We start from the raw sequence: 25,292 nt of genomic DNA, 5'->3' as shown, positions 1-25,292 counted from the left end.
CACTCCCCCTTCTAAATCCTCATACCCTCATGAGGCTGAATTTTCTACATCTGAACTACTGTTCTGACAGCAGGGCAAGGGTTTGACACACTGGGGACACTGGGCCAGGGGATGGCACCATACAGTGTTGCAAACTTTCTTCTTTACCTTAACGGCATCTTCAATGTGTATGACCATTCCTCGATGAATAACTGTTAATGGTTTATCTGAGGGTCGGCCTAATTCATCATAGGTCAGTTTAATCAAAGGCTTTACTTGTCTCTGTGATTTACAGCACACTGAAGGTTCTGCCTCATGTTGTGAGACATTCTCAAGACCATTGTCTCCCCCTTCTAATTCATGACCCTCTGCCATTTGCACAAACTGATCAGGAAGTGATCATTTTCTGGCAGACAATCTCTCCTCACACATTCCTGACCCTGAAACTGATTATTGTCCTGACGGAAAGTTTCTTTCTCCACTGTAAGCTGGGAAGATGGCTGCCTACTTTGTATGCTGACTGGTTCTGGGCGATAGTACCAAATATCATCATCACTCTCTGAAGAATCCACTTTCTCACATTCAGTGAGAGAAACATTTTCTTTTACCAGTCTATTTTGTCTCTTTTTAAATGTTTGTGCTCTGGTTACAGGTGGCTGCATGTTTTTGTTCGAGTCATCCGACCTAAACAATCTCACATTGTCTCCGATGGGTAACAGGTGATGGGTAACAGGTGATCTCTGTGAATTGTCCTATCACCTCCCATTCCACTCTCAGGCCGTAGTCTGTAAACAGGTAAGTCCTTGAATTTTTCAGTGACAACGGCGGGTAAGGAATTCCATCTGTCGTGGAGTTTTTGCTTTCCTGTGAAGGCAAGGTTTTTGATGAGCATTCTATCTCCTACGGTAAGTATTTGGTTTTTCACTTTTTGGTCATAAAGTCGTTTGTTTCGTTGGTGACTTTTCAGTGCAGTACCAGATGCTAACTGATATGCTTTCTGGAGTTCAGACTTCATTTTCTCAACGTATTGCTGGTGTTTAATCTCTCTCTCACCAGCTTAATCTCTCTCTCACCATCTGCAGGTATGCCAAAACACACGTCGATGGGCAACCGAGCCTCTCGTCTGAAGAGCAGATAATAAGGGGAGTAACCGGTCGCCTCGTTCTTCATACAGTTGTACGCATGTACAAGCAAACTGATGTGTTGACTCCACTTACTCTTTTTAGTTGGATCCAGTGTTCCAAGCATGGAGAGAAGGGTTCTGTTAAAGCGTTCTGGTTGTGGGTCACCTTGTAGATGGTAAGGTGTTGTCCGTGATTTGCTGATTCCTAACATTCCTAGGAGCTGTCGTATCAGTCGGCTTTCGAAGTCCCGTCCCTGATCTGAGTGAATACGGGAGGGTTAACCATAGTGAACGAAGAACTTCTTCACAAGGACTTTAGCCACAGTCACTGCTCGCTGGTCCTTGGTTGGGAAGGCTTGAGCATAGCGGGTGAAGTGATCAGTTATCACAAGCACATTGGAAATGCCCTTGGAGTCAGGTTCTAGGGACAAGAAGTCAATGCACAATAGGTCTAACGGACCATTGCTGGTAATATGGTTCAATGGAGCAGACCTAGTAGGGAGGGTCTTCCTGGTAATGCAGCGACCACAGTTTTTGATGTATTGTTCTATGTCTATGGTCATGCGCGGCCAATAGAAGCGATCTCTTAGAAGCTCAGTGGTCCGCTCCACTCCAAGATGACCTGACTCATCGTGTAAAGACTGTATGACTACCAGGCGGTACTTTTCAGGTAGAACAAGCTGTAGTTTTTCTTTCCCACACTGGCGTTTACTGACTCTGTACAGTAGATTGTTCTTAATGACCAGTTTTGGACACTGACGCTGTAAAAGTCTAAGGTTTGGGTCTGAACCTTTTACAGAGGTAGGTGCTCTGCCCTGCTCAATGTCTTGTTTAACTACACTGATGATGGGATCTTGTTCTTGTGCCTCTTCAGGTCTGCATTGGACAACTACTCCATCTGTCCCATTTCCAGCTGAGCAGGATAGGAGTATGCAGGTGGGATGCTACTTGGTGGAACACCTAGCTGGTTCACAAGCCTGGTGGATTCATCATCCCAAGGAAGACTGGCTAATTGACAGATAGCTTTGACGCCAGATTGTGGAATCTCAGTCCAAGAGGTAGGAACATCATCACTGGCAGGGTAACAGGATAGCACATTAGCATCAATGTTATGTTTACCTGGTTTGTACTGGAGACTGAAATTATAAGTTGCTAAAGCTGCTAGCCAGCGGTGACCAGTTGCATTCAGCTTTGCACTCGACAGCACGTAGGTAAGAGGATTATTGTCTGTCCGGACAACAAACTGGGCACCATACAAGTAATCATGATATTTATCTACGACCGCCCACTTCAATGCCAGGAAATCTAGTTGTTGGATTGGGTAACGCTGTTCTGAGGAACTCAGCTTTCTGCTCGCAAAAGCTACAGGCCAATACCTTCAGGATGTTCTTGATTTAAGACAGCACCCAGACCACTCAGACTAGCATCAACATGGAGGACATAAGGCAGGGTTGGATCAGCAAAGGCAAGTACTGGTGCATGCGTTAGACAATGTATGATTTTCTTGAAGGCATCTGTGCACTCTTTGTCCCATCGCTCACCAAACAGCTCTCTCTCTCATTGTAGTATTTCATTCCTTCCAACTTGCCTTGGCCTTTTGCAGGTGGAAGCCTTTCGTGAGCTCGGTTAAAGGTCTTACAATGGAGGGGTAACTCTTTATGAAGCGACGATAGAACCCACAGAACCCCAGGAATGAACGCAAGGATTTCAAGTCGGTAGGTGTCTTCCAGTGAGTTACAGCTGCTACTTTCTCTGGGTCCGGGGCTATACCTGCTGCTGAGACAATGTGCCCCACGTACTTCACCTGTGGCTGTCAAAACTGGCATTTGTCTATAGATACTTTTAGACCAAATTCCTCTAGTCGATCAAGAACTTTCATCGATCGCTCCTCATGCTCCTCGAGTGTGCGGCCAAATACAATGAGGTCATCAAGGTAGACAATCACTTGCAGGAGATGCATATCACCAACCACTCACTCCATAAGCCTCTGAAATGTGGCTGGTGCCGCAGTGATGCCTTGTGGCATGCGTTCAAACTGGTAGAATCCCAGCGGGCAAATGAAGGCAGTCTTTTCTTTGTCTTCTTCAGACATGGCTATCTGATAGTAGCCGCTACGTAGATCCAAGACTGAGAACCACTTGCTGCCAGACAAACAGTCTAAAGCATCATCTATCCTTGGTGTGGTGTATTGGTCAGCGATAGTGCGGCTATTCAAGGTCCTGTAATCATTGCACATTCTTATAGCTCCACTCTTTTTTCGAGCTATCACTATGGGAGAGGCATAAGAGCTTCTAGATTCTTTGATAATGCCAGCGGTTAGGAGATCTTTAAGATGGCGTTGTACATCATCAATATCGGCTGGTGCGATACGGCAAGATCGTTCTCTGAAAGGCCTGGAATCACTTAATCTGATCTGATGATTAACATATTTTGCTAGACCTACATCCCATTCTTCGAGTGAGAACACGTTACTCCGCTCAGCCAACTTCCGCCGTAATCTTTCTTCCCATGTTGCAGGTATGGTCGATCCACCAAAGTTAAACAAATCTGGATCAATAGGCTTTGAGTTTTGGACTCCAGGCACCACAGTAACTGTTTCAGTAGGGAATACATGTGCAATTATAGTGCCAGCAGGAATGGACAGATCTTTGCTTGTTTCACTGTGGACCAATACTCTGAAATTATGCACATCTACAGCAGAGGAGGGTAATACCACTGGGGGAATGAACAGTCCAGCGGGAAGTGGATCAGCTGATGGAGATTCAATTATGAAAATATCATCTTTTAATGGCTTTCCTGACTCCACTTTGCATGTAGCATAAAGCTCACCCCGGGACGGGACAGTAAAAGTTCCTGGGCCCACCCATTTCACTTTCCCTTCTGGCTGATCAGGATCAGAGGTTTTAAAGCTCTGAAGTGTATGGCAGGCTGGATGGGTCTGAATTTGTAGGGTGTGGGCAGTATTTGTCTCACTTGTGGGCTTGTTAAGAGCTGTTAGTCTCTGGAAGAAACTGGCATTTGTTCCGATTATTTCTGGAAACTGTGGAGGACCTTTGGGGTCTGGGCAGACTAAAGCAAGGATGGAAACTGACTCTTCTACACCAGTGAGAGACACAGGAAATGAAACATCTACAACAATGTAGCCTTTATAGGGATAACTGGACGAGCCAAGTCCCCAAATGGACAATCAAGTAAGAGGATGGATGGGCACATCTGGTAGGTTTTGGGAATACCATGTTTCGAACACAAGAGTGACCTGAGAACCACTGTCCAAAAGAGCTTCACATGACTGTCCACCAATCTTCACATTAACCGTCGAAGTGGGTCCCACTAAACCCTTTGGTAGACCATTTGGCTCATAGGTGTGGATGTGGCTATTTTTGGAAAAGCAGGCACGATCTCCAGAACGGTTATTGTAGTTTGAATCATTTCTCACTTCTCTAGCCTTCCTTAGAGAGCAGACTAGCTTATTGATCACTTGAGTGGAGTTTTCAGGTGATTGACATTTTGTAGCAATGTGTCCGTCCTCTCCGCACCGATAGCAAAAGTAATCATCCTTGTTCCTGACAGGTTTTTGTCTAAGAGGATCTGAGGAGGACTGTGGCAAGGACTGGGCATGACTCATTGGCTGACTGTGACCAACACTCTAACTGCTGGACTTGTTTTTTCAATGCTTGAACTTCTGAATCATTCTTTGTCTCGTGCTTGTCTGTGGTATTTGTGTGTCTTATCTTTGTCTTGGGCTCTACCATCATGGATGAAGCAGGTAAGGCGTTTGGACATTCACCTTTCAGCTGAGCCTTGAGTTCTTGAAGTTCTACTTTGAGCTCCCGTACAACTGATGGACTAATTTTTTCTTCTCCCTGCAGGTGTATGGGTTTTGCAGTGGCAGTGATCTTACGCTGAGTGGCTTCGTTCTCCTCAGCCTCACAGATTTCATTCAGTAAGTGCAGGAAAGTAGGTGGTCGCTCTTTTCTCTCCCTTACCCGCAACTGCAGGAGCATCATGTCTGATTCAACGGCTCCTCGGATCAGCTGTTCTACTCTTGCTCTGTCAACTTTGGCCGGAGACAAACCTCCTCTTTGAACAACTTTGGTCAGAGATTTCTCCATCCGTCTCAAGAAATCAGATAATGACTCTCCAGGAGACTGGCGTAGTAGTCAAAAAGCAAAATACAAGTCTTCTCCAGACTCGGAGGATCCAAACGTGCTTTCCAGCGCTTCCAGGTAATGCAGAGCACTGGCATCAGGACTAGAAAGACAAACAGCTTTTATGATATCAAGTGCTGGTCCCTTTAAAGTTTCTACAACTCTCCGACGTTTTTCTTTCTCAGAGCAGTCACATTCTGTTATCATTATTCTGGCCTGCTCGATCCAATGTTCCATGGTTTCCTCTCCTGCGGGGGTGGGAACAGTACCAGAGAAGGTACATAAATGACGGTAAGCATTGCTGTCACTTTGTGGTTTAACAGTTTTTTCTAGGATCTCACCCACAGCACGAATAATTGACTCAGGGGAACTGGTATTAGAACCAAGAGAAGGAAACAGAGCTTGTAAATCAGTTATAGACTTTCCCTCATCCATAAGAAACTTTGACAGCTTATCTGTGAAACCTACAGGGGCGGCAGGTGGTGAGTCACTTTCAGTGGAAACGACTAGTTCCCAGGCCTCCTTACCATCATCAAGCAGCAGCTTGGTAGGACAACTCACACAACACTATTAGAGTAGTTAAGGTGGGTCCATGCCTGGTAGCTTCAAGAGTTTACAAGTAAGTGCAAGAAAGGGATAAATTTTCTTTTCCAATATCAACTTGAGGGTATTAACACAGATTTATGTCCATCTTCTTTTAGGGTACCAGAGGAAAGAAGAGATTCCCCATACGGCCCACCATTTTGTGTAGCGCCCCCTGCCCTACTTAGCTGTGTCAAGACTAAGATCTTTAGGGTGGAGCGACGGTTCTTTAACTGGGGTCTCTCGACTATATGACTCTCACTACTCTGATACCTTAACTCTTAAAAAACACAATAAAAAGAAAACATTTAGAAAAAAAAACAATGTCCAAGTATTTATTTTTTTTGTAATATGAAATAGATTTAGATATAAATTATAGAATATATATATATATATATATATAATATTAAGTTGGAAATATTTATAACAATATGAATAACAATAATCAATATATAGTATAATAACCAAATGAGTACGTATTAAATTCAATTAAACTCACTTACTGAGAAAACTCAATGTAAACAGTTCAAATGTATCACACTGTAATACACACAGTCATACCCAGTAATGAATATTTTCTCAAATTAAATATCTACACACTTTCTTTTAAGAATGGTTGTAACTGTGCAACTGTAAACTCTAAACAACACTTTGGTCTGCTTTGGCCGTTTTTAAATGTGCTTTATAAAAAAACATTAATTGATTGATTAATTGATTACTTTAATGAAGCAAGTTCCTCTTTAGCTATTTCACACTGTTATGTTTATAATAGTTCATTGTATATAGTTCAGATTGGTGATCTTATAGTCAATTTACATACCCAGATGCTCTATATGTTCAGTCACTCTAGCAGTGTAACTGTATTTATGAGTTATAAAATTGGATAAATTGTTTGTAATAATCATTTGGAGTTCACATTTCTGAAAGCGGAGGTACAACCCAGTACATACAGTAAATTTGCACAGTAAATAATCACATCGCGTAGGTTCTGTTACAAAATAGTGGAGAAGCATAGAGACATCCTCGGGAAAAAAATAAGATTAAGAAAATGTCAACATAAGTAATTGTCCAGAATTTCATATCATCAATATATTGGCGCTGGGAAACTTCATAGGCTAAGGAACATGCTTTGCTGTTTACAGGAAAATACTCTAAGCGCCTGGCCTCCTACCATGAACTAATGTTGTAATTTCTTGTTGAAATTGTGGACTTTAAAGTGAAATAAATCAAATTACAACTTCTATTTCAGAGCTGTTTAGGTAACTCAGTAATGCCTAACTGAAAAAATTGTGATCCGGAGCTCTTGAGCACCCTTGACTCATCGACATGCAAAGCATGATGAGAAGGATAACAAAAGGTGAATACAAAACCTGGTCAATTAGAATCAAGAATTTCAAGGTGCCATGTAATACGTTTTTTAAAACTATAGCACAATAATCTTGCTGATGATCTCAAAATAACAGAGAGTGGGCATTGATATTTTATAGTTATCAGAGCAACTGAATTATTAATGAAAAGTAGTTATAGTCTGTTTTTGTCAACAAAATTTGGTTTTTGCATTGTTTCTGAAGGTTTTTGAAGGTGAAATATTGTGAACATTTACTAGTGTTGTAGTCAAGACCACCTAAACCGAGACCAAGTCATGACCAAGACCAAGACAGGCAGAGACCGAGACAAGACCAAGACTTTAAAGGGTCGAGACCAAGTCAACACCAAGACCATTGCGTGTGTGTGTGCGTGTGTGTGCTTGCGTGTGTGTGTGTGTATGCATTGCATATATGTGGGAATTTATCTTTGTCTATAAGCAAATGAAAGTGAACAAACACTAAAGAGCTGAAATCAACTTAACCATTTATTCTGAACTGTCTTTTCATGGCTTGCCATCCACTTACCACAATGCAGGTGTTTTTGGTAATAAAATTAGAAAAATTGTCATTGGGAGAAACTTAAACAATGCTTAAACAATGCCAGCATCATATGCCAAACCTGAATAAACTGCAAAAAATTAATGATAAAAAATAAATTGTTTTGACATTGAAATAAAATTCGGAGTCCTCTTTGTCTGAGACACAGACGAGGCTGAGTAAAAATGTGGTCGATTCCAAGACGAGACCAAGACCTTTAAAAAGTGGTCTTGAGACCGGTCTCGAGAACTACAACACTAACATTTACCCTCATCAACGAACGGAAAGGCAGTTTAATTGCCTTTGTTAAGGTAGGACTTCACTGGATATAAGTGTCTGAGCTCTGTGCTATAAATTTAATTCAGCTGATTATCTGACAAATGAAATACAGCACTCATGGGCCTTTCATATTAAAAAATGTAAAATGCATTTCCATGGTAACAAATTTGCCTATGTCCTGATTTCCCAAAGCATGTGTATGAGTGTGAGTGTGTGTGTGTGTGTGTGTGTGTGGGAGGGAGAGCACTGGGGCAGAGAGAGAAAGAGAGAGAGAGAGAGAGAAATGGGGGCGGGTAAGTGCGAGAGATGTGGCAATATGTGATGATGTTAAAGAACCACATTCACTATTATACAACAGATTAATAGAGTAACAGGTACTACCCACTGTACTGTGTTATATTGTTCATCTGACTGACATTCAAAGAAATGGACTGGATGTTGCCTGAACTCTGTGTTTTATAGCTTTAGATGAATTGGTAAGGATTTGTCATTGTGCCATTGTTGGACGTTTTTTTCATAAAAGGATTTTTTCATCTTCACAAAAAACCGAAATGTCCACCAGAACAATCCTCAAAAATGGATACAATGCTTTAAAAAGCTGCTTTCAGTTAATCAGGACTGTATTTTTTTAATCATGTAATTTGACTTATTTTTCATTTTGTCACAAAAAGTTTCTTTGTGGAGTACAAAACGCAGATCTCTTTAAAAATTCTCCAAATTGATTTTCTACCACAAGAAGAGGAATGGAGTAAAGCTGGGATTTTTCTCTTATGACAGCTGGAATTGTTTTCTTCATTATCTTGAGACATGGCTCAATCTGAAGACATGCCTAAGGAGATGGATGTCGAGGGTAAGGGAGAGACCGAGTCTGCGGGGGATATGAAACGGGCTCGGACCATGGCTCTGTACAACCCGGTCCCAGCCAAACACAACTGCCTCACCGTAAACAGGTCTCTCTTTATCTTTGCTGAGAAAAACATCATCAGAAGATATGCAAAGAGGATCATAGAGTGGCCATATCCTTTAACAAGCTTTTAATCTTTGATTAATAATACAAGTACTACTCACTGATTTTATTACTCGTTTGCTTGGTGTTTTTTTATCATTTAAAGTATTTACGGAAATATATAGTAAAGCTAAAAATGCTATCACCAAAGACACCGCTGTACACACTGTAAAGTTTCAGGAGTGACAGCCGCATTAAATACAGGAATGAATCCTTTAAATCATTTTTCTGTCTGCGTACAGAGTACGACTCACTCCTGAAAATGTAATGACTGACACGGAGGTAACCATAGCAACGCTTGTCTCATGTTTAGCATTTGCTGTTTTGACCAAAGTAATATTATAGCAAAAAACAACATATGTTCTGCAGCTGATGGCAAAGCGTTATCTTGCTGTGTTGCCATGTCCATGTATTATTACTGTATTTTGGGCTGGTTTGGTCCGTAAAGCAATTGTTTTTTGTTAAAGTGGACAGGAGCAGACATTTAGCAGATATTTTGGTCTTTTCAGTATAAAGCATCTGGATTTATTTCAGTTTATTGTGGACTTCTTCTTGTTTGCTGTTTATTTTTGAACGATTTGGCAACATGAGTAACACGCTGCATAGAATTTCTGTATATGGTTGTGAGTTCTTAAAATTTTGGGGTGTTAGTTTGTTTAAAGAATGTGGTTGTGTCACTCCCATAAATAATTGAACTATGTGTGAACACAATGGTCCCAGGTGCTGTGTGAACATGGGCAAAAAAAGGAAGAAGTTTAATTTGTGAGAGTTCTACTGCAGATGTGGCCATTGAGAATGCACCTCACAAGGAAAAGCATCCTGGGATTTCATGCTTGACCGTGGGTGATGCTCTGCTGCAATTAAAAACATGACCAGTAGGGGGCAGTTGTGTTTTATTCTTGTCCCGTCACATAGTTCAGCCGATGATATGCTTGGCTAACAGATGTGTGAAACCTGTTGGCAGAGCAGATGTGTTCTATTTTAGCACCATCTAGCGGTGAAACTGTGAATTGCAATCAACAGCTTAGTCCACAGCTCACCCCTCCCTTTCGAAACACATAGTGAAGCTACGGTAGTCAAACATATCCTCATCTGAGACTATGTGAAAAGGACACTTTATAGAACAATTTGTCTTTTAAGGGCTACAGTAGAAACATGGTGAAATGCAGACATCCCAAGTCTCCTGGAAGTTCTGGGATTCTCCCGCATTTAGTTAAAATCTCCTGGAATCTAGAGCGGGCAAGGAAGAGTAGCATGGGCACAGCAGAGAGGGAGGGCGAGACCTTGCGTGTGTGTGCTAGTGTGCCTCATTAAGCGTATGTAAGACAGAGAGCTTCCTGATTTCCCCAAAAAGCGAAAATATAAGACACATTTTACGCCAGACTATACGAAAGTGTACCCCTGTCTTATTAGAGTTAAAAATAATGACAATCTTGCACTCTATACAGTTTGTGACTTCAGCATTACCCATGGCGGGATAAATGATTGTAAAAGTAATTGAGGTGAGTTCAACAAGTTTATTTTATCTGCATATGTTTCAGGCTACATGAAAACAACAAACTCCTTAGACCTGTTTAAAGTCGCAATGGAATATAAATTAAAATAGTTTACATAAATAGTATAAGCAGCTCGTATAAATAGTAAAAGTGATATACATATTTTAATATAATTAACAAATAATTGGGTAACACTTTACTATAAGGTTCATTAGCTAACATTAGTTTACTACATTAGTTAACATGAACTAATAATGAACTGCATTTATAAAGCAATTTTTATCTTTGTTAATGTTAATTTAAACATTTACTAATACATTATTCAAATCTTGTTAACATTATTTAATGCACTGTGAACTAACATGAACAAACCATGAACAGCTGTATTTTATTAACTATGACATTAACTTGAAATGTCATATCCTTGTCCTCCTTTCTTTTTTTGAGGGGAGGGGGGGTAGGGGGTTCAGGATCCACCTCCCTGAAATGACTTTTTGGATGTTGAGATGTCTGGAAATGGTGACTTCCATGTAAGGGGAACCGCAGTGTACGTAGATAAAAACAAATCAGTCTAAGGCAGTGGTTCCCAACCTTTTTAGCCCTAAGTACCCCCACAGCCCTATCAGTAAGGCTCAAGTACCCCTTTATCGAAACTTAACACAAGTTGTGTTTTAAAGACAAATAATTAGTTATATTAATTAATTAATTAATTTTAAACATTAAAGTAAAAATCACTGACTGATGAAGCATGTTTATTTCAACAAACCACCATCATTGCGATCAGTGTTTGCATTTTATCAGCTCATTTGCATTTAAAAAGACAGACTCAAAAACAGCACATTTTTGCTCAGGCCTACAAAATGGCAATTTTGACATGCTATAATTAATTATCTGTGGGGTGTTTTGAGAAAAAACTTCACATACGGACTCTGGGAACGCCAAAGACTTATTTAAAAAAAAAAAAAAATCATCATATGACCCCTTTAAAGGCCAGATTTACTAACAGCTTGCGCAAACCATCATTTTGGCGTTAAAAAACGACTGAACTTACTAAAGACATGCAGTAGATATTTAGCTCTCTGAAAAGGTGTTATTTTTGCGACCTTATTGCATATGCAAACTTGTGGAAGTCTTTCTTTTAGAACCGACATTAATAGGAGGAGAATATTCACTTTTGCCAGAGGAACCTACTTTAAAAAAAAAAAGTCACGAGGAGAAGTCAAATCAGGTGTTTCAAAACTTCTTTTACCCTTCATCTTTCATCCTCCGGTGTATTTTATTTGGGCCTTTGTAGTAAATCACAAAAAAATTTCCACTCCGGCGCTTGTTTGTAATTGAGCTCTCACGTCCTTTTTAGTAAATCTGGCCCTAAATTTACTACAATCTCAATTTAAGTTACTGATAATTAAAGTGTGCAAATAACTTAAATTATTCCGTTCAAAAATGTGTTAAGACATTCATTATAAATACAAAAGACATCATACGGGACCAAATATGTTTTTTTTTGCGTCATTTAAAAATGCATTGGCAGCGAAAATGAATATCATTATTTAAACATTATTTATTGTTAAAAAAAACTTTGTGTCTTATTCAGGTTAATTGAAAATAGTCAGATCGTTCTTGAGTTGGACATGGCTATTGCGTTTTGGGGCATGCAGCGCATTTACTCACAACGGCTAATAATATTAATGATAAGATTGGTTCCACTGAGTTAATCGGGCGGCGCATTTAGCTGCGAACAGCTTGTGATAAGTGTAAAAATGCGATCCCCCATAGGATAAAGCGAGCTCAGCCACTATCGCGAGATAATCATTGAGCTTTTGCCTCCTATGGGGAAAAACAGCGCAGATGATTTCTGTGTATCTAGCGAATGCTATGCTAAATTCTGTGAATGACAGAATTCGGGATGATGGGGTGTTTTGGTTTTTTAAAGTTACGCAATCGATCTGGTGATTAGAATCAGATGGGGCTAAAGGAGAAAGTAGAGATGATAAATCAATATCTGCACCTGATAAGATCTGCGCTCTGATATTGCTGGCTACTGGGGGTGGTTCCGAAGCAATGGCGTTTGGAGGTATGGGCATCTGGGTAGCTGTAAACAGGGAGAAAGGGGATTTTGCCTGGGGAATCGTGCTTTGGGGAAGATAATCCAGTGTTGAAAACTGATGTGATCTTGTGTCTGTTACAGCTGTTGGAACCTGGGAGGCGATCGGCAAGGACAGAGAGTGCTGAGGTGGAAAATGGGTCGACTGGGTCTGCGCCGCTAGAGGAGGCGTCCTCGTGCTAGGGTTTGCTGTAGGCCATTGCTGAAGAGAAGGGTTAGAGGGAGGCTGAGGAGAAAGACCAGGGAAAATTGTCCGGGCTCGCGGCTCTTGCGGAGGCAGCCTCACGTCAGGAGCCGCGGGCCACGAACCATGAATATTAGCAATGGGTTGCGCCTCCCCTGCCAGCGGAGGCAGCCTCACGCTAGAGGGGAGATAGTCACCGCTGCTGGCTGGTGGATCCGAAGGGATAGCTTGGGAAGGAAGATTTGGGATAAAAGTTCGGGCCCGCAGCTCAGGCGGAGGCAGCCTCACGACAGGAGCCGCGGGCCACAAACGATGGATATTATCAATGGATTGTGTCTCCCCCGCCAGCGGAGGCAGCCTCACGCTAGAGGGGAGATGGTTGCTGCTGTTGGCAGGTAGATCTGAGCGGGGGGCAATACTGGAAAGCCCTGCTGAATGATGCTGGGCTGGAGGTTGTGGTGTAGCGGCAATGACATCTGGAGACCGCCCCAGGCTTGCTGAAGGCGCATTGTCCTTACCACTTGGTCAACGCAGGACTGGCCTGGCAGTGGATGGAACCTGTATTATGGAGGTAGGTGGTTTTTTACCTTTACTTGTCTTGCTTGTAGTCTTTTTGGAGATTTTCGATGGAGATGGTGGTTTAAAGGGGGCGCATGTTGACTGAAGGTTTGTGTATAGATCATATAGTTGTGCTTTGTTCATTCGTCTGTGGTAGTTGTGGCCGCGTTGGTTAATGCTTGTTTTAGACCTTGCACTGTCCATTTCCGTATTGTTGGAATGGTTGGCTGGGCCAGTGAGTAAGAAGATGATGATGATGATGCAGATGGGGATGAAGATTTGCTTTTCATTGGTGGGGGTGAGTGCTGTCTTTTCCGTTTTTGAGTGAGGTTGTTGGCTCGGATTGGCTGGCGACCACGTGCTGGAGACTCGGTGGCGTTACCTGCTGGTGTAACGGCACTCATTAGGGTGGCAGGCATAGATGAAGCATCCTGTGAATAAAGAGATTCATCGTCCGATGGGTAAAGTTCAATCTCTGACATGATGGCTTTCTATTAAGCAACCCTGTTCTGGAGACTGCAGAGGATCTTTGGAGAGTTAAACTGTGACTTATATATGGCTTGCCTTTGTGCTAATTGGGTAGATATGATGATTACTGATTGCAGACAGCTGGTGGTACTAGAGTTGATTACTGATTATAGACAGCTGGAAGTACTTAAGTGGTTTATTTGACATGCTCCTCCCGAAATATGTTAATAAAACATCATTTCATGCGACGGGAACGCACATACACAAACACACGAGTCAGGAAATTTGACGCACTTTTTGGTATAATACGCGATTGCGAACAGTACAATACTTATTTACTTGCGTCTAAGCTTCGCACAGCAAGTTTAATAAACACAGGATCACTCGCACGTGCACACATACTGCTTTCATGATTAACACCTGAGGGAGTAATGGTGGCATAAACAAACATTGATAAGTTTATCACGCTTGTCCCTTGTTGTGTTTCTACTATAATGATTACAAAAACACAAATAAGAGTCCAGACAACGATAGGCAGTTCTTCTTTTGAGCTTTTTACTGCACAAAAGTAAACCTCTCGCTGGCAAACCAAACATTTACCCTGTGTTCATTTTTACGATGATTAGGCTACTATGGTTTTTAAAATGTAATTTATACTTGTGAAATTAATAGAAAATATTTCAATAGAAATATAGATATATAAACAATGTGTGTGTGTGTGTGTGTGTGTATTTACATTATATCAAACATTTTTGTTATAACTTATCATGGTTTTACTAGAGAGAAAGTTACATTCCTGTTGAACATTCCTACAAGGATTGTTATGTGGCTCATTATGCAACTCTTTTGTTTACTGAGCTGTCAATCACTGATTATCCAGGAGCTTTCCCACATCACGCATATGGCCTTTCCCAAGCAAAAGTGTCTTAGAAATTGTAAATCAATATATTGTTTTATGTGAATGAGTAGGTTGAATGATTTTCACATCATTTTGAAGAAAAAACTCTAGACTACTAGATCCTGTTTTCAAAAGTCTTGGGAAAACATGTTTAAAATGAGTTTTGTGGGCTTTCAGTGACTTAAAAATTTAGCTTTTTCAAAAACCACACATAAACATTTTTTCTCTCCTGGGTAGAGCCCTGCATTTCAGCCCGAGCCCGACGGAGCCCGACCTGTTTACGCCCTTCGGGTCGGGTTTCGGCCAATTTTAACGTCACAGCAGATACGCGTGCCGGACCTCGGGCTTATTTAGGCTTCTCCATATTTTTATATTTTTCAATTTAATTAAAAGAACCTTTTGACAGACATTGATGATTACAAAACAAACATAGCAAGATGTTTAACCTTTGGCATGAGTCCGCTACGCACAGCCACACATTTACAATGCAGCTGTTGCGTATTTAACAGCAGGACCTTCAGCACAACAGGAAAAATTATAAATGGCGTTTAGTTGTAAGATAAGGCAACATGCATGTTTATTCTGTTTCATGTTTATTTCGTTTCGTTTTTTATAGCCCTTTTTTAATTTTTTATTTCTGCACCCGTTGCAACTGCGAGCAGCAGAGCAACCTGCCTTCGCTTTTTAAAAATAGAGTCAGAGATGGGGACTCGAGTTTGAGACTCGGACTCGAGTGCGACTTAAGTTTGAGACTCGACCCTCAAAGACTTCAGACTCGACTCGGACTCGAGCCGCGCGACTCGTGAACAATGTTTATTTTTAGGAAACGTCTGATGAGCTCGCTGTCATAGCTCCCTCCGTTACCTACAACCTGCCCACGACGTAACACGTGACGTATCTGCTCCGCGCGCGCGGCCGCGAACATACATGTCGACTGTACCTGCAGGCAGCCGCTGCTGTGGCATTCACCTGAAGCTTTGGGTATTGCTGTGACGGATCCGCGGTTCGGCGCGCATGCGATTTGCGGATTAATATGCAATTTAAATAGGGTAAGTTTGTCATTAACCTGTTTCTAAGGCTTGCAATTGTTTAAATGGTTAAACAATTTACCAGCAAAAAGGCGCTCAAGTGAGCAGATTTCTGTACGCACATGCGGTTAAGTGTATCCGGTCCAGCTCCAGTCAGGTCCAGAGTTGCGCTACTTTGTGTCATACTGTAGTCCATTAACATACATTTGCTGAATAGAGCAATGAAAAACAACGTAACGTTTTTATGTGAAGCGACTGCTGCATCTTCTTCCTGAAGCGCTGTTTGGAATTCGCCCTCTGCCTGTGTTTGAGCACGCGTTTAGTGCCCTCAGTAGTGTGCATACAGAGAGAAGCGTTTCAAAAGTTAAGCCAACATAAAATCTTTCTTTTCTTGACAAGGCACATACATACACGCAAAATGATCTCACAGTATTCTTTTTCTAATAAAACATTTTTGTTTATGTCTTAAGAAACCAGTCAGAAACCAGTCTGTGCTTATTTGTTCTTAATAAAGAGACAGTAACCTCAATTAACCTACTTAAGTCTGTGTCATTTATGTTAATCAAACAACCCAAGACAAACAGAAAATCACTTCTATTGCTCAAAAATAATAATAATAATAATTAATTTGTACAATAAAGACAGTGTTATTATCCAATTAATTTAATTTCTGTACCTAATGCTAATTTTAGACCTTACTTAATGTGCAACTATGTTCTTTTTTATAAATGTTTAATAACAAATAAAGAAATTATAGAGTTTTATTTGTTACAATGAGACTTGAGACTTGACTTGGACTCGAGCCCAGAGACTTCAGACTTGACTTGGACTCGAGCTCAAAGACTTCAGACTTGACTCAGACTCGAGCTCAGGGACTTGTGAGCATCTCTGAATAGTGTGTGTTGATAATAAACGTTTAAACTAACATTGTGATATGCTGAAAATATATATTTTATATAGTTGTTATTATAGGCAAGTGAAGTGTTGATTTGAGAGGCTCAATTCATCAAACATGTCGTCAACTTGCTGTCGGCTGCTAACCGCTTGTTGGTTATCATAAAAAACCTTAACAAACAAAAACTGCTCTTAAATGTAAATAAAAAAGAAATATAACTATTTTGCCATTTAAAACAAAACTGAACTGCTTTAATTGCTGCAAGAGTACAGCTGTACAAGCTGTGTAAGGAGTTATTTTTTGCTATTTCTTTGGATGTCTTTTGCAAAATCTATGCGGAATTTTTCAGAATGATTTAATTTTAATTAATCTTGTCCAGCTGGAGAATTTCAGAAAGAATTCTACCAAAGAATCTACTGCTGTTAAAGTGTGGTGTACAAGAATCTTGCATATTTCTGGGTCCTGTGTGTCAAGTCTCCCACCTTAATCTCTCTGCTGGGAAGTTCATCTTGCCAGAGAAAAAAACTTGGACCACTGAACCAGTTGGAAGCAATGAGCTCTTTAGATTTGAATCCTGAAGATGCATGGTCAGTGTTGCCAACTATTTTCAATGGAAAGTAGCTAAAGCTTGCTTGGAAAGTCACTAAATGTCGCTAGATTACGTCATTGCCTCATTAGCATACCAGTGACGTCATCACGTCGTATTTGCATTCTTACTACTTTGGCTGTTTCACGTTTCTATTTCTCTCTGAACTTTCAAAAGTTCAATTTTAATACACATAAATGCCTAAAAATGTTTTCTCGTTTGTTTATCTGCTTCTGTTCTTTTAAAAACGAAACGTGTGTATGTTTATATTTAAATGTCCAAACAGTCCAGTTTCAAAACATATGAGGATACGCTGAAAAAATGATGGAAAACGTTGTTTTCTAGGTACATAGCTCATTAACGCGTTGATCAGCTCCATAACAGTTTGTCTGTTCTGAATGTACTGCTGCTCAGCTCACTCAAATACATTTATTTTTTGGTACAGTGATTTTTTTTTATTCAAGGATCATTTTACATTTACATCCTGTCATAAATGTAAGTCATTGCGGGATCAGCCAGCTCCTGCTTCCCGCATGCACGATTATGCCGTCTGAACGCAGAGAGATTAACCACATCTCCTGCCCTGACTGTATGCAGCTGGGAGAGAACTGGTCTGCTGCGCGAGGACTACCCCGCCTGTGAGTGCTTTGGGATGGGGTGGAGCCTTCGGAAGCAGTGGCAGCTGTTTGTTGAGAAGAGTAAACGACACACGCTTTCACGTCAAAGTCTCCAAAAGTCTCCAACAATGCCAGAAAAAGTCGCTAGATTTGTCGCTAGTCACTTTTTGAAAAATAAGTCGCCAAGGGGGTCTGAAAAGTTGGCAACACTGTGCATGGTTAACGGGGTTGTCTTCTGATGCAAAATACTTCCATTGTGTTGGTTTAGTACTTTCCTTGATGCATTAGATATGGTATGCAACAAAGACATGAAAACACCTCACTTCATTGTTTATGTACCCTAAGCCAACTGCGAATCCGTCCAGAAGAATTCTTGAACATTTCCCAAGTCCAGTTCTCCCTTGAGTCACCTACACGCACTGCAACAACTGCTGCGGACAACTCCAGTCTTGGCACATTCGTTATCTTGGTGGGTGCTACTCTTGACTTGCCAATGACAAGTGAGCAGTGTATTTGTCCCAATTTACTGATTGATCTTAAATAGGTAAAACAACATATCCTGTAACACTTGGGTCTAAAAATGGTGGAGTTCATATCTCTAAACTTCTTGAAAATCTGCTGGAAGATAACAGCGATCAATTTTGATATGAGCGAGGTTATTTAAATCTAGAAGCCAGGGTCCTTATTTATCAAGCGTGCGTACGTACAGAAGTGTGCGTAAAGTGTGGAACAGTTTTACGCAAAGTGTGGAATTTATCAAATTGCACTTATATGTAGAAATGTGTGTAAATATATGCACTAGAACTAGTCGTGACTCACTCGGATCTTTCACCCGGATCTTTGAATTAACTCATGAGTCGCGAGTCTCTAGTATCATTAACCCGGATCAGTTGAGTCCTACTACAATTCAATGTAAAACCATAAACAGCGCCACCACACACACAAACATCTTTCAACATTATTAATGAGATTTCGCTCGCTCTACAGATCCACTCGTAACCGGCTGATCTGCGCGAGAACTGACCCGAGATTATCACTCAGAGCCGGGAAACATTGCAAACTCGAGAGACCTGCCGATCCGCAAGCTGACCTGAGATTCTCACTCGGAGCCGGAAACAATGCGGATTCGAGAGACATGTGGATCTGCTCTGACTCGAGAATCTCTCAACTCGTAACTGGCTGATCCGCGCGAACTGTCTCTCGAATCAGAGCCGGAAGCACTGCAGATTCGCAGATCTGCCGGAAACATTGCAGACTCGAGACTCTCCGGCTCGGGGGCTACATAATCAGGACACAGTTTTTTCTACATTTTCTCTATATTATTTTGCTATTATTTCGGAATGCAAATGACCATGAACGTGCACGAACATGGTGCTTCAGAACACATGGGATTTGAACACACGTTTAGAACACACGTTTGATAAATCCCGATTTGTATGTACTTACATACATACTAAATTTCATTCGTAGGTAAAATATAGAACATTTTCTACGCAATGTTGATAAATGAGGCCGCAGGACTTCCACCATGGCTTGAGTTCATTTGAGAGTAGTTGATCCCAGTCTGTCTTGTCACGACACATTTGCTGTAGTATTTTCCTGCCAAGTAGAACGAAAGGTGCCACAAAGCCAAATGGGTCATAGACAGGGGCTACAAGTTGACAAGACTCCATGTCTGAAAAGGGTACGCTTACTCACAACTACTCAAAACGGAAGCTGACCTGAGGCAATCTCCCATTTAACTCCTAGGGCTCTTTCAATCTGTTGCACGCCCAGGGATAGGTCTAGGTTTATTACTGTCTCTACACAATCTTCTTTAGGGAGAGAACCAAGAACTCTGACTCTGAATTGATAAAACACACATTCTATGTCACACATTACTTCAACCGGACCTTTGCGAAACCAACACAATACACCTATCAGGTGTTGGTTAGCTCTGGCCCTGTAGGTGATTGTTTAATGACACGTCTTTATACTTTGCTGAGCAATCAAACACTACTCTTATTTTCCCAGGATTTTGGGGGTGGTATACCCCATGGTGCGGAATGTACCAGGCAGGGTTCCTCAGGTGGGACCCTTTCTGCATCCCCACACTCTATTGTTTCGTTCATGAAAGTTGTATAGTCGTTGTGCTATTGTTTGTCACTCTTAAGTCTTTTCTTAAGACATTTGAGTCGGTTAGAGAGGCTGCACCGGCTGAGCCACCCAGCTACTCTCGAAATACTCTTGCGGTACTTTAAAACCGTACGTCAGTCACATGCCTTCAGCTCCAGCTCAAGTTGGACAAAATTTCTAACCAGCATACACTGCTTTAAGTCAGCTGCTGATCGGTTTGTGAAGTCGAACACACCTATATACTTTAAATCAGGGGTGACCAACCCTGTTTCTGGAGATCTACCCTCCTGCATATTTTAGTTCCAACCCAGCTTCAATACACCTGACTCTTAATTTTAAGGTAGCCCTGAAATGCTTGATTGCCAGGTTCAGGTGTGTTTGACTGGGGTTGTTTCTGAACTCTGCAGGATAATAGATCTAGTTTAAAGGGGACATATCATGAAAATCTGACTTTTTCCATGTTTAAGTGCTATAATTGGGTCCCCAGTGTTTCTATCAACCTAGAAAATGTGAAAAAGATCAGTTTCTTTGTTTTGGTAAACCATTCTCGGCAAACATGTGAAAAAGTAGGTCATTAAAATTTGGCTGCCCTTGTGATGTCGAAAGGGGATAATACCGCTGCTTAATCTGCACTATCCAACCATGTCACTGCCATTTAGATGATAAATAAATACACATGAATAGGTTAGGTAAAATGCTTGTGTTGAATGGAGCCGTAAATCCGATCATGATGACATGCGGACAAAATAATGGCCACGAATTATCTTTTATGCTACATTATGGACACTTCTTTTTTTATTTAGTCTAAAGTATGGTCATACATTTAGAATTTGTTTCCAATATTCAACAGTTTGTTCCTTGGAATTAATTATTATAATATTTCGTAATTACTATTACAATTATTATAACTTCAAATTATGAATTAGCCTAGTAAAACATGTGGATATCATGGAAACAAATTGTTAATTTGAATTGTATCCGGAGCTCCGTATCAAACTGGATCTAAGATATAGCTAACAAACAACTGTATGTAAATACAGAACAACATACTACAAAAGTTACTACATATTACATATAAAATATTATAAAAAAAAACTTAACCGAACCATTAAGCAGACATAGAATTTAGATGTTGGCAACAGTAAATAATAATAATAATAATAATTAATATTCTTCTAAATATCAATAAGCGTCATTAATAATAATAATAAAAATATTACAAATTGTCATGCAATTACTAATGGGTCTTTAATCCGACTCTTTAAACTCCCAAATAAAACTGTCACGGTAGGCAAGCACACTGTTTCCTCCGTGTCTTGTGTATGGTGTTTACTCACCTGTGATGTCATGTGCTCGTTATCCCGATTCCCTTCACCTTTGTTGATTGTCTCGCTCCAGCTGCTCATCATTACATGCTCTCCATATATACTCATTCTGCTCTCTGTTCCCTGCCAGATCCTTGCTCATTGTTCGGTCTCTGTATCGTTCTGGATTGTTTGTACAGCGTATGTGGATTGTTATTGTGTCATCTTCGTGTTGGATGTTCCGGTCTTTGTTCATTGGATTATCTTCACCAGAGACCTACTCCACCAACGACAACTTCAACCACCATCACCCGCTTACCACCGTAGTCCTTCGATCACCATTACCATCATCTGGACATTGTATTGTTTCTGTGTTCCGGTGTTTGTCAGTCTCCAAAATAAACCTGTGTTTACATTTTTTCCTGCATCTGCTTCCAGGGTGTTTCTATCGTCAAAAAACAATTTTGTTTCTTTCCACTTCCACGGTTTCTCTTCTTTGCTGTCTTCCATGTGTCAATGGTGTAAAATGAGGGCGTGGGGGAAGCGGAGACTTGAATTTATATGGGCGTGTTATTCTAAAGACGATCGTTTTCAGCCATGGCATTTATGAAGGGCAGGTATTGCGTACACCTTAATATCAAAGGTACGCACAGCTTCATAAATCAGGCGGTGAGAGGAGTGTAAGCATAATCTTACGCCAACATATACGGCCGTTTCTACGCAAGAATGATAAATGAGGGCCACTGTCCTGCAGAGTTTAGTTCCAACCCTCATTAAAGACCTGAAAAAACAAATTAAAGTGTTCAGGATTACTTGGAAATGAAATTCAGGTGTGTTTGATTAGGGTTGTAACTAAACTCTGCAGGACAGTGGCCCTCCAGGACCCAGGGTTCCTCACTCCTGATCTATATGGTATTTTGAGCTAAAACTTTACATATGTACTCTGGGGACAACAAATATTTTCACAACACATTTAAAAAAGTGTTGTGAAATGTCCCCTTTAAAGTTCCACTGTGTAGTTTTTTGAGTTAATTCTTAGCAAAAACCAATGTGTTCTTTCAAAAATATGTGCTCATTCATGTGTAATTACTTCCACCCACTAATCAAAATATTCTCGTAAGTGTAGAATCTGCTATTTAGAATACATACGGGCGAGTCGCTCGACTGGCTAAATCCATGTTGTGCCTTCATCTTTGAAATACATTCGTCAACGAGGGACATTCCTGAAATTCAAGCTCTGCCTTTCGCGCTTTCAGACTACACTCACGCTGGCCGCTAGCTAAAGTCTCCCAAGGTTGCATTTGTAGGTGGCATACATCGGCAAGACAGTCTTATTTCAGAATATTAACAATTATAAAGCTGAACATTATTCTTAGTTAATCGCTTATGACTTGCGAATGTAATGCTCAGTAAATTTAAATAAACCAGGCTTGATGACGTATGCAGCCTGCATATGCGACCTGCATAGACTGAAATACACTGTGATGATCCCGCGATCTAATGCTTTGATTTGAGGCAGATTTGAAAGCCTGTTGAAGACCTATTCTCGAGGACATTAAAACAAGTCGCCAAGGAAGCGAAAAACGACAACACGACAGGAAACAACAAGACCAAAGTCAATATTGGAGTAATGTTAGTTTTTCAAGATCATGAGGCTCAAGAGACGCCGAAGTTGCCTGCCTTCTATCTTCTCCACAGGTAATTCAGCATATTTGTTTAAATCTATACAGTCTATGGTGTAAACTCGAAGGTGTATAGTTCCTTGGCTTACTATAGCATGTTTATGCATAACACTACGTCTTGTTAGTGTAAACGCGCATGTGGTTGAATGTGTTCAAACAGCCACACGCCATCTCTCCGCCAATTTATGTAATCTGTGGTACTGAGATAAATGTTTTACATCTTTTCTGACCTCTAGCACAAACACACAGTATACAGCGCTATTTTTAGCCTTTCATTGATAACACCTAAGTGGCTAATCTCAGCAATATCAGAGAAAGCTCTTACATATACACGGACAAAACATTGTGTAAGATGTCTACTTACAACACAAGCAGTGGACTTTGACATAATATTAGTTCACGTCCATTTAAACCCGTCATTACTCCCGCTCATGTTTAAATTATAGAAAAGGGACTCGTCCACAGACCATCCCCTCAGTAATCTGGAGAAAAGCGGTCGAAAGTGGGCAAAAGAGATGGATTTAAATACCAGGAATAAACGTGATGTGTCTCTCTCGTCCACTTGTGATCCGATCGACGAAAATACTTCTTAATACCAAGTGTAAACAGCCCCTGGGATATTTTTCCTTGTGTCAATGAAAAAGGAATGTCAAAGCTACATTTATGGTTGCTTTTTGTATGTGATTTAAAGCGGACATATCATGAAATATCAGACTTTTTCCATGTTTAATGGAATGTAATGCTCAGTTAATTTAAATAAACTACTGGCAAACAAGACATAAGGGTTATGTCTTGTGTTTTGTTGTGTTTTGTACTTTTATTTTGACACCCTGTTCTGTTCTTTTATTTTGAAATATCATCATGCCATGCTTCACTTCCCACTTCCTGTTTGTAGAGTATAAAGCCACTTCCATTTGTTTAGATCACGGCTGATTATTACTTTGTATGTCCAGCCTGTTTAGCCTGTCTGTATTTACCTGTGATATGTTAACCTGCATTTTGTTCTTTGTCTGCCTGTTTTTGACCCGTGCCTGTACTTTGGATATTGTTTGTTTTGCTGCCTGCCCTGACCTATTGCCTGTCATTGGATTATGTTTTGAATTGCCCCTTATTGGATGTGTTTGCTGGCCCTTTTTGGGATTTACTTAATAAACCTCTTTTGCACATGGATTCTACTCTCCTTCGCTTTCTTTAAGCACCCACGTTACAATTTGCCAGTGTACAGACACAAAATACGCTGGCAAGTAATTTGCACATTTATACAGACTGTTTAAGTATTGTTACAATGTTTGCAAAATACTTAACAAAAAGCTAAAACAAAAAACATTGGAACTACGTCTGCAGATGACGTTGCCAGGGATCAGGACGATAACCCAAACACAGACGATGAGGGGTTAAACAATAAACACTTTATTGTGACACAACTAGAAAACAAAGCCCACGTGGGAGCATAACAACATATAAATCACAGTAACTTCACAAAAGACAGACTTAACACTAAACTTGACTAGAATTTGATATTTAAACTGGAAGGCACACGACTTGACACAGAAACAAAACAAAATGACCCAGCACAAGACTATGGACACAAAGGGATTTAATAAGAAAACTAAACAAGATAACAAAGGGAAACAGGTGAGGGGAATCAACTAAAGATGAATAATTAACAGGGAAAACAAGGGGGTGGGGACTAGAGACGAGACAAAGGCACATGACCAGAAACACAGGGCCATGAGCCTCCACATAGAACACGGGATTGTTAGAACCCTGCCATTATGAACTAGATATAATTATAAAACAAGACTCTTTGCAGGATCCTGACTGACGTAAGCACCAGGCGCCGTAGTCTGGTTGTGACGAGTCAGACAGATTAGGTTCCATTTACAACTCTTTATTGATGTAATCACACAACAAACAGTAGGTAACCAGTGGGCAAATCCAGATTAGCATAAACGTAAACACAATCCTAGATCGGGGCAGGCAGATATCAATCATATACGTTACACAGTCCAGGATTGGGGCAGGCAGAAAGCAGTCATAAACGATATTCCAGTCCAATGTCGGGGCAGGCGGCGATCAACGATAATCCAGTAAACAGTCCAATATAAACACCAGAAAAGCAAATACGGGTAAACACAAGGAAACGCTCAGAAATGCTGCTAGGGGCAAACAAGACTTCGCAAAGATAGAGTGGCAGAGTGCCAGGTTAAATAGATCCGCTGATACGCTACAGCTGGTGTGTAATCAGCGGGGCGCAGTTCATTATGGGAAGTGTAGTTCAGTATGCGGGTGAATGAGAAGTACCGGGAGCGTTAACACTGAAATCCGTAACAGAG

At 40.7% G+C, this 25,292-nt stretch overlaps 1 protein-coding gene across 1 annotated transcript in view; it reads left to right on the top strand.

The window, feature by feature from the left end:
- The first annotated feature begins 8,340 nt into the window (after window positions 1-8,340).
- Window positions 8,341-25,292, top strand: part of cacna1eb (calcium channel, voltage-dependent, R type, alpha 1E subunit b) — a 372,975-nt gene continuing 356,023 nt past the window's right edge. Inside the window, exon 1 of the mRNA XM_073871730.1 lies at window positions 8,341-9,031. Within this exon, the coding sequence (XP_073727831.1) occupies window positions 8,823-9,031 (209 nt within the window). The 5' untranslated portion in view covers window positions 8,341-8,822. The remainder of the gene's footprint in view (window positions 9,032-25,292) is intronic.

This window comes from Misgurnus anguillicaudatus, chromosome 2 (genome assembly GCF_027580225.2).
Source record: "Misgurnus anguillicaudatus chromosome 2, ASM2758022v2, whole genome shotgun sequence".
Lineage (NCBI taxonomy): Eukaryota > Metazoa > Chordata > Actinopteri > Cypriniformes > Cobitidae > Misgurnus > Misgurnus anguillicaudatus.
The sequence above is the reverse complement of the archived record's forward strand: the minus strand, read 5'-3'. Positions and strand labels throughout refer to the sequence as shown.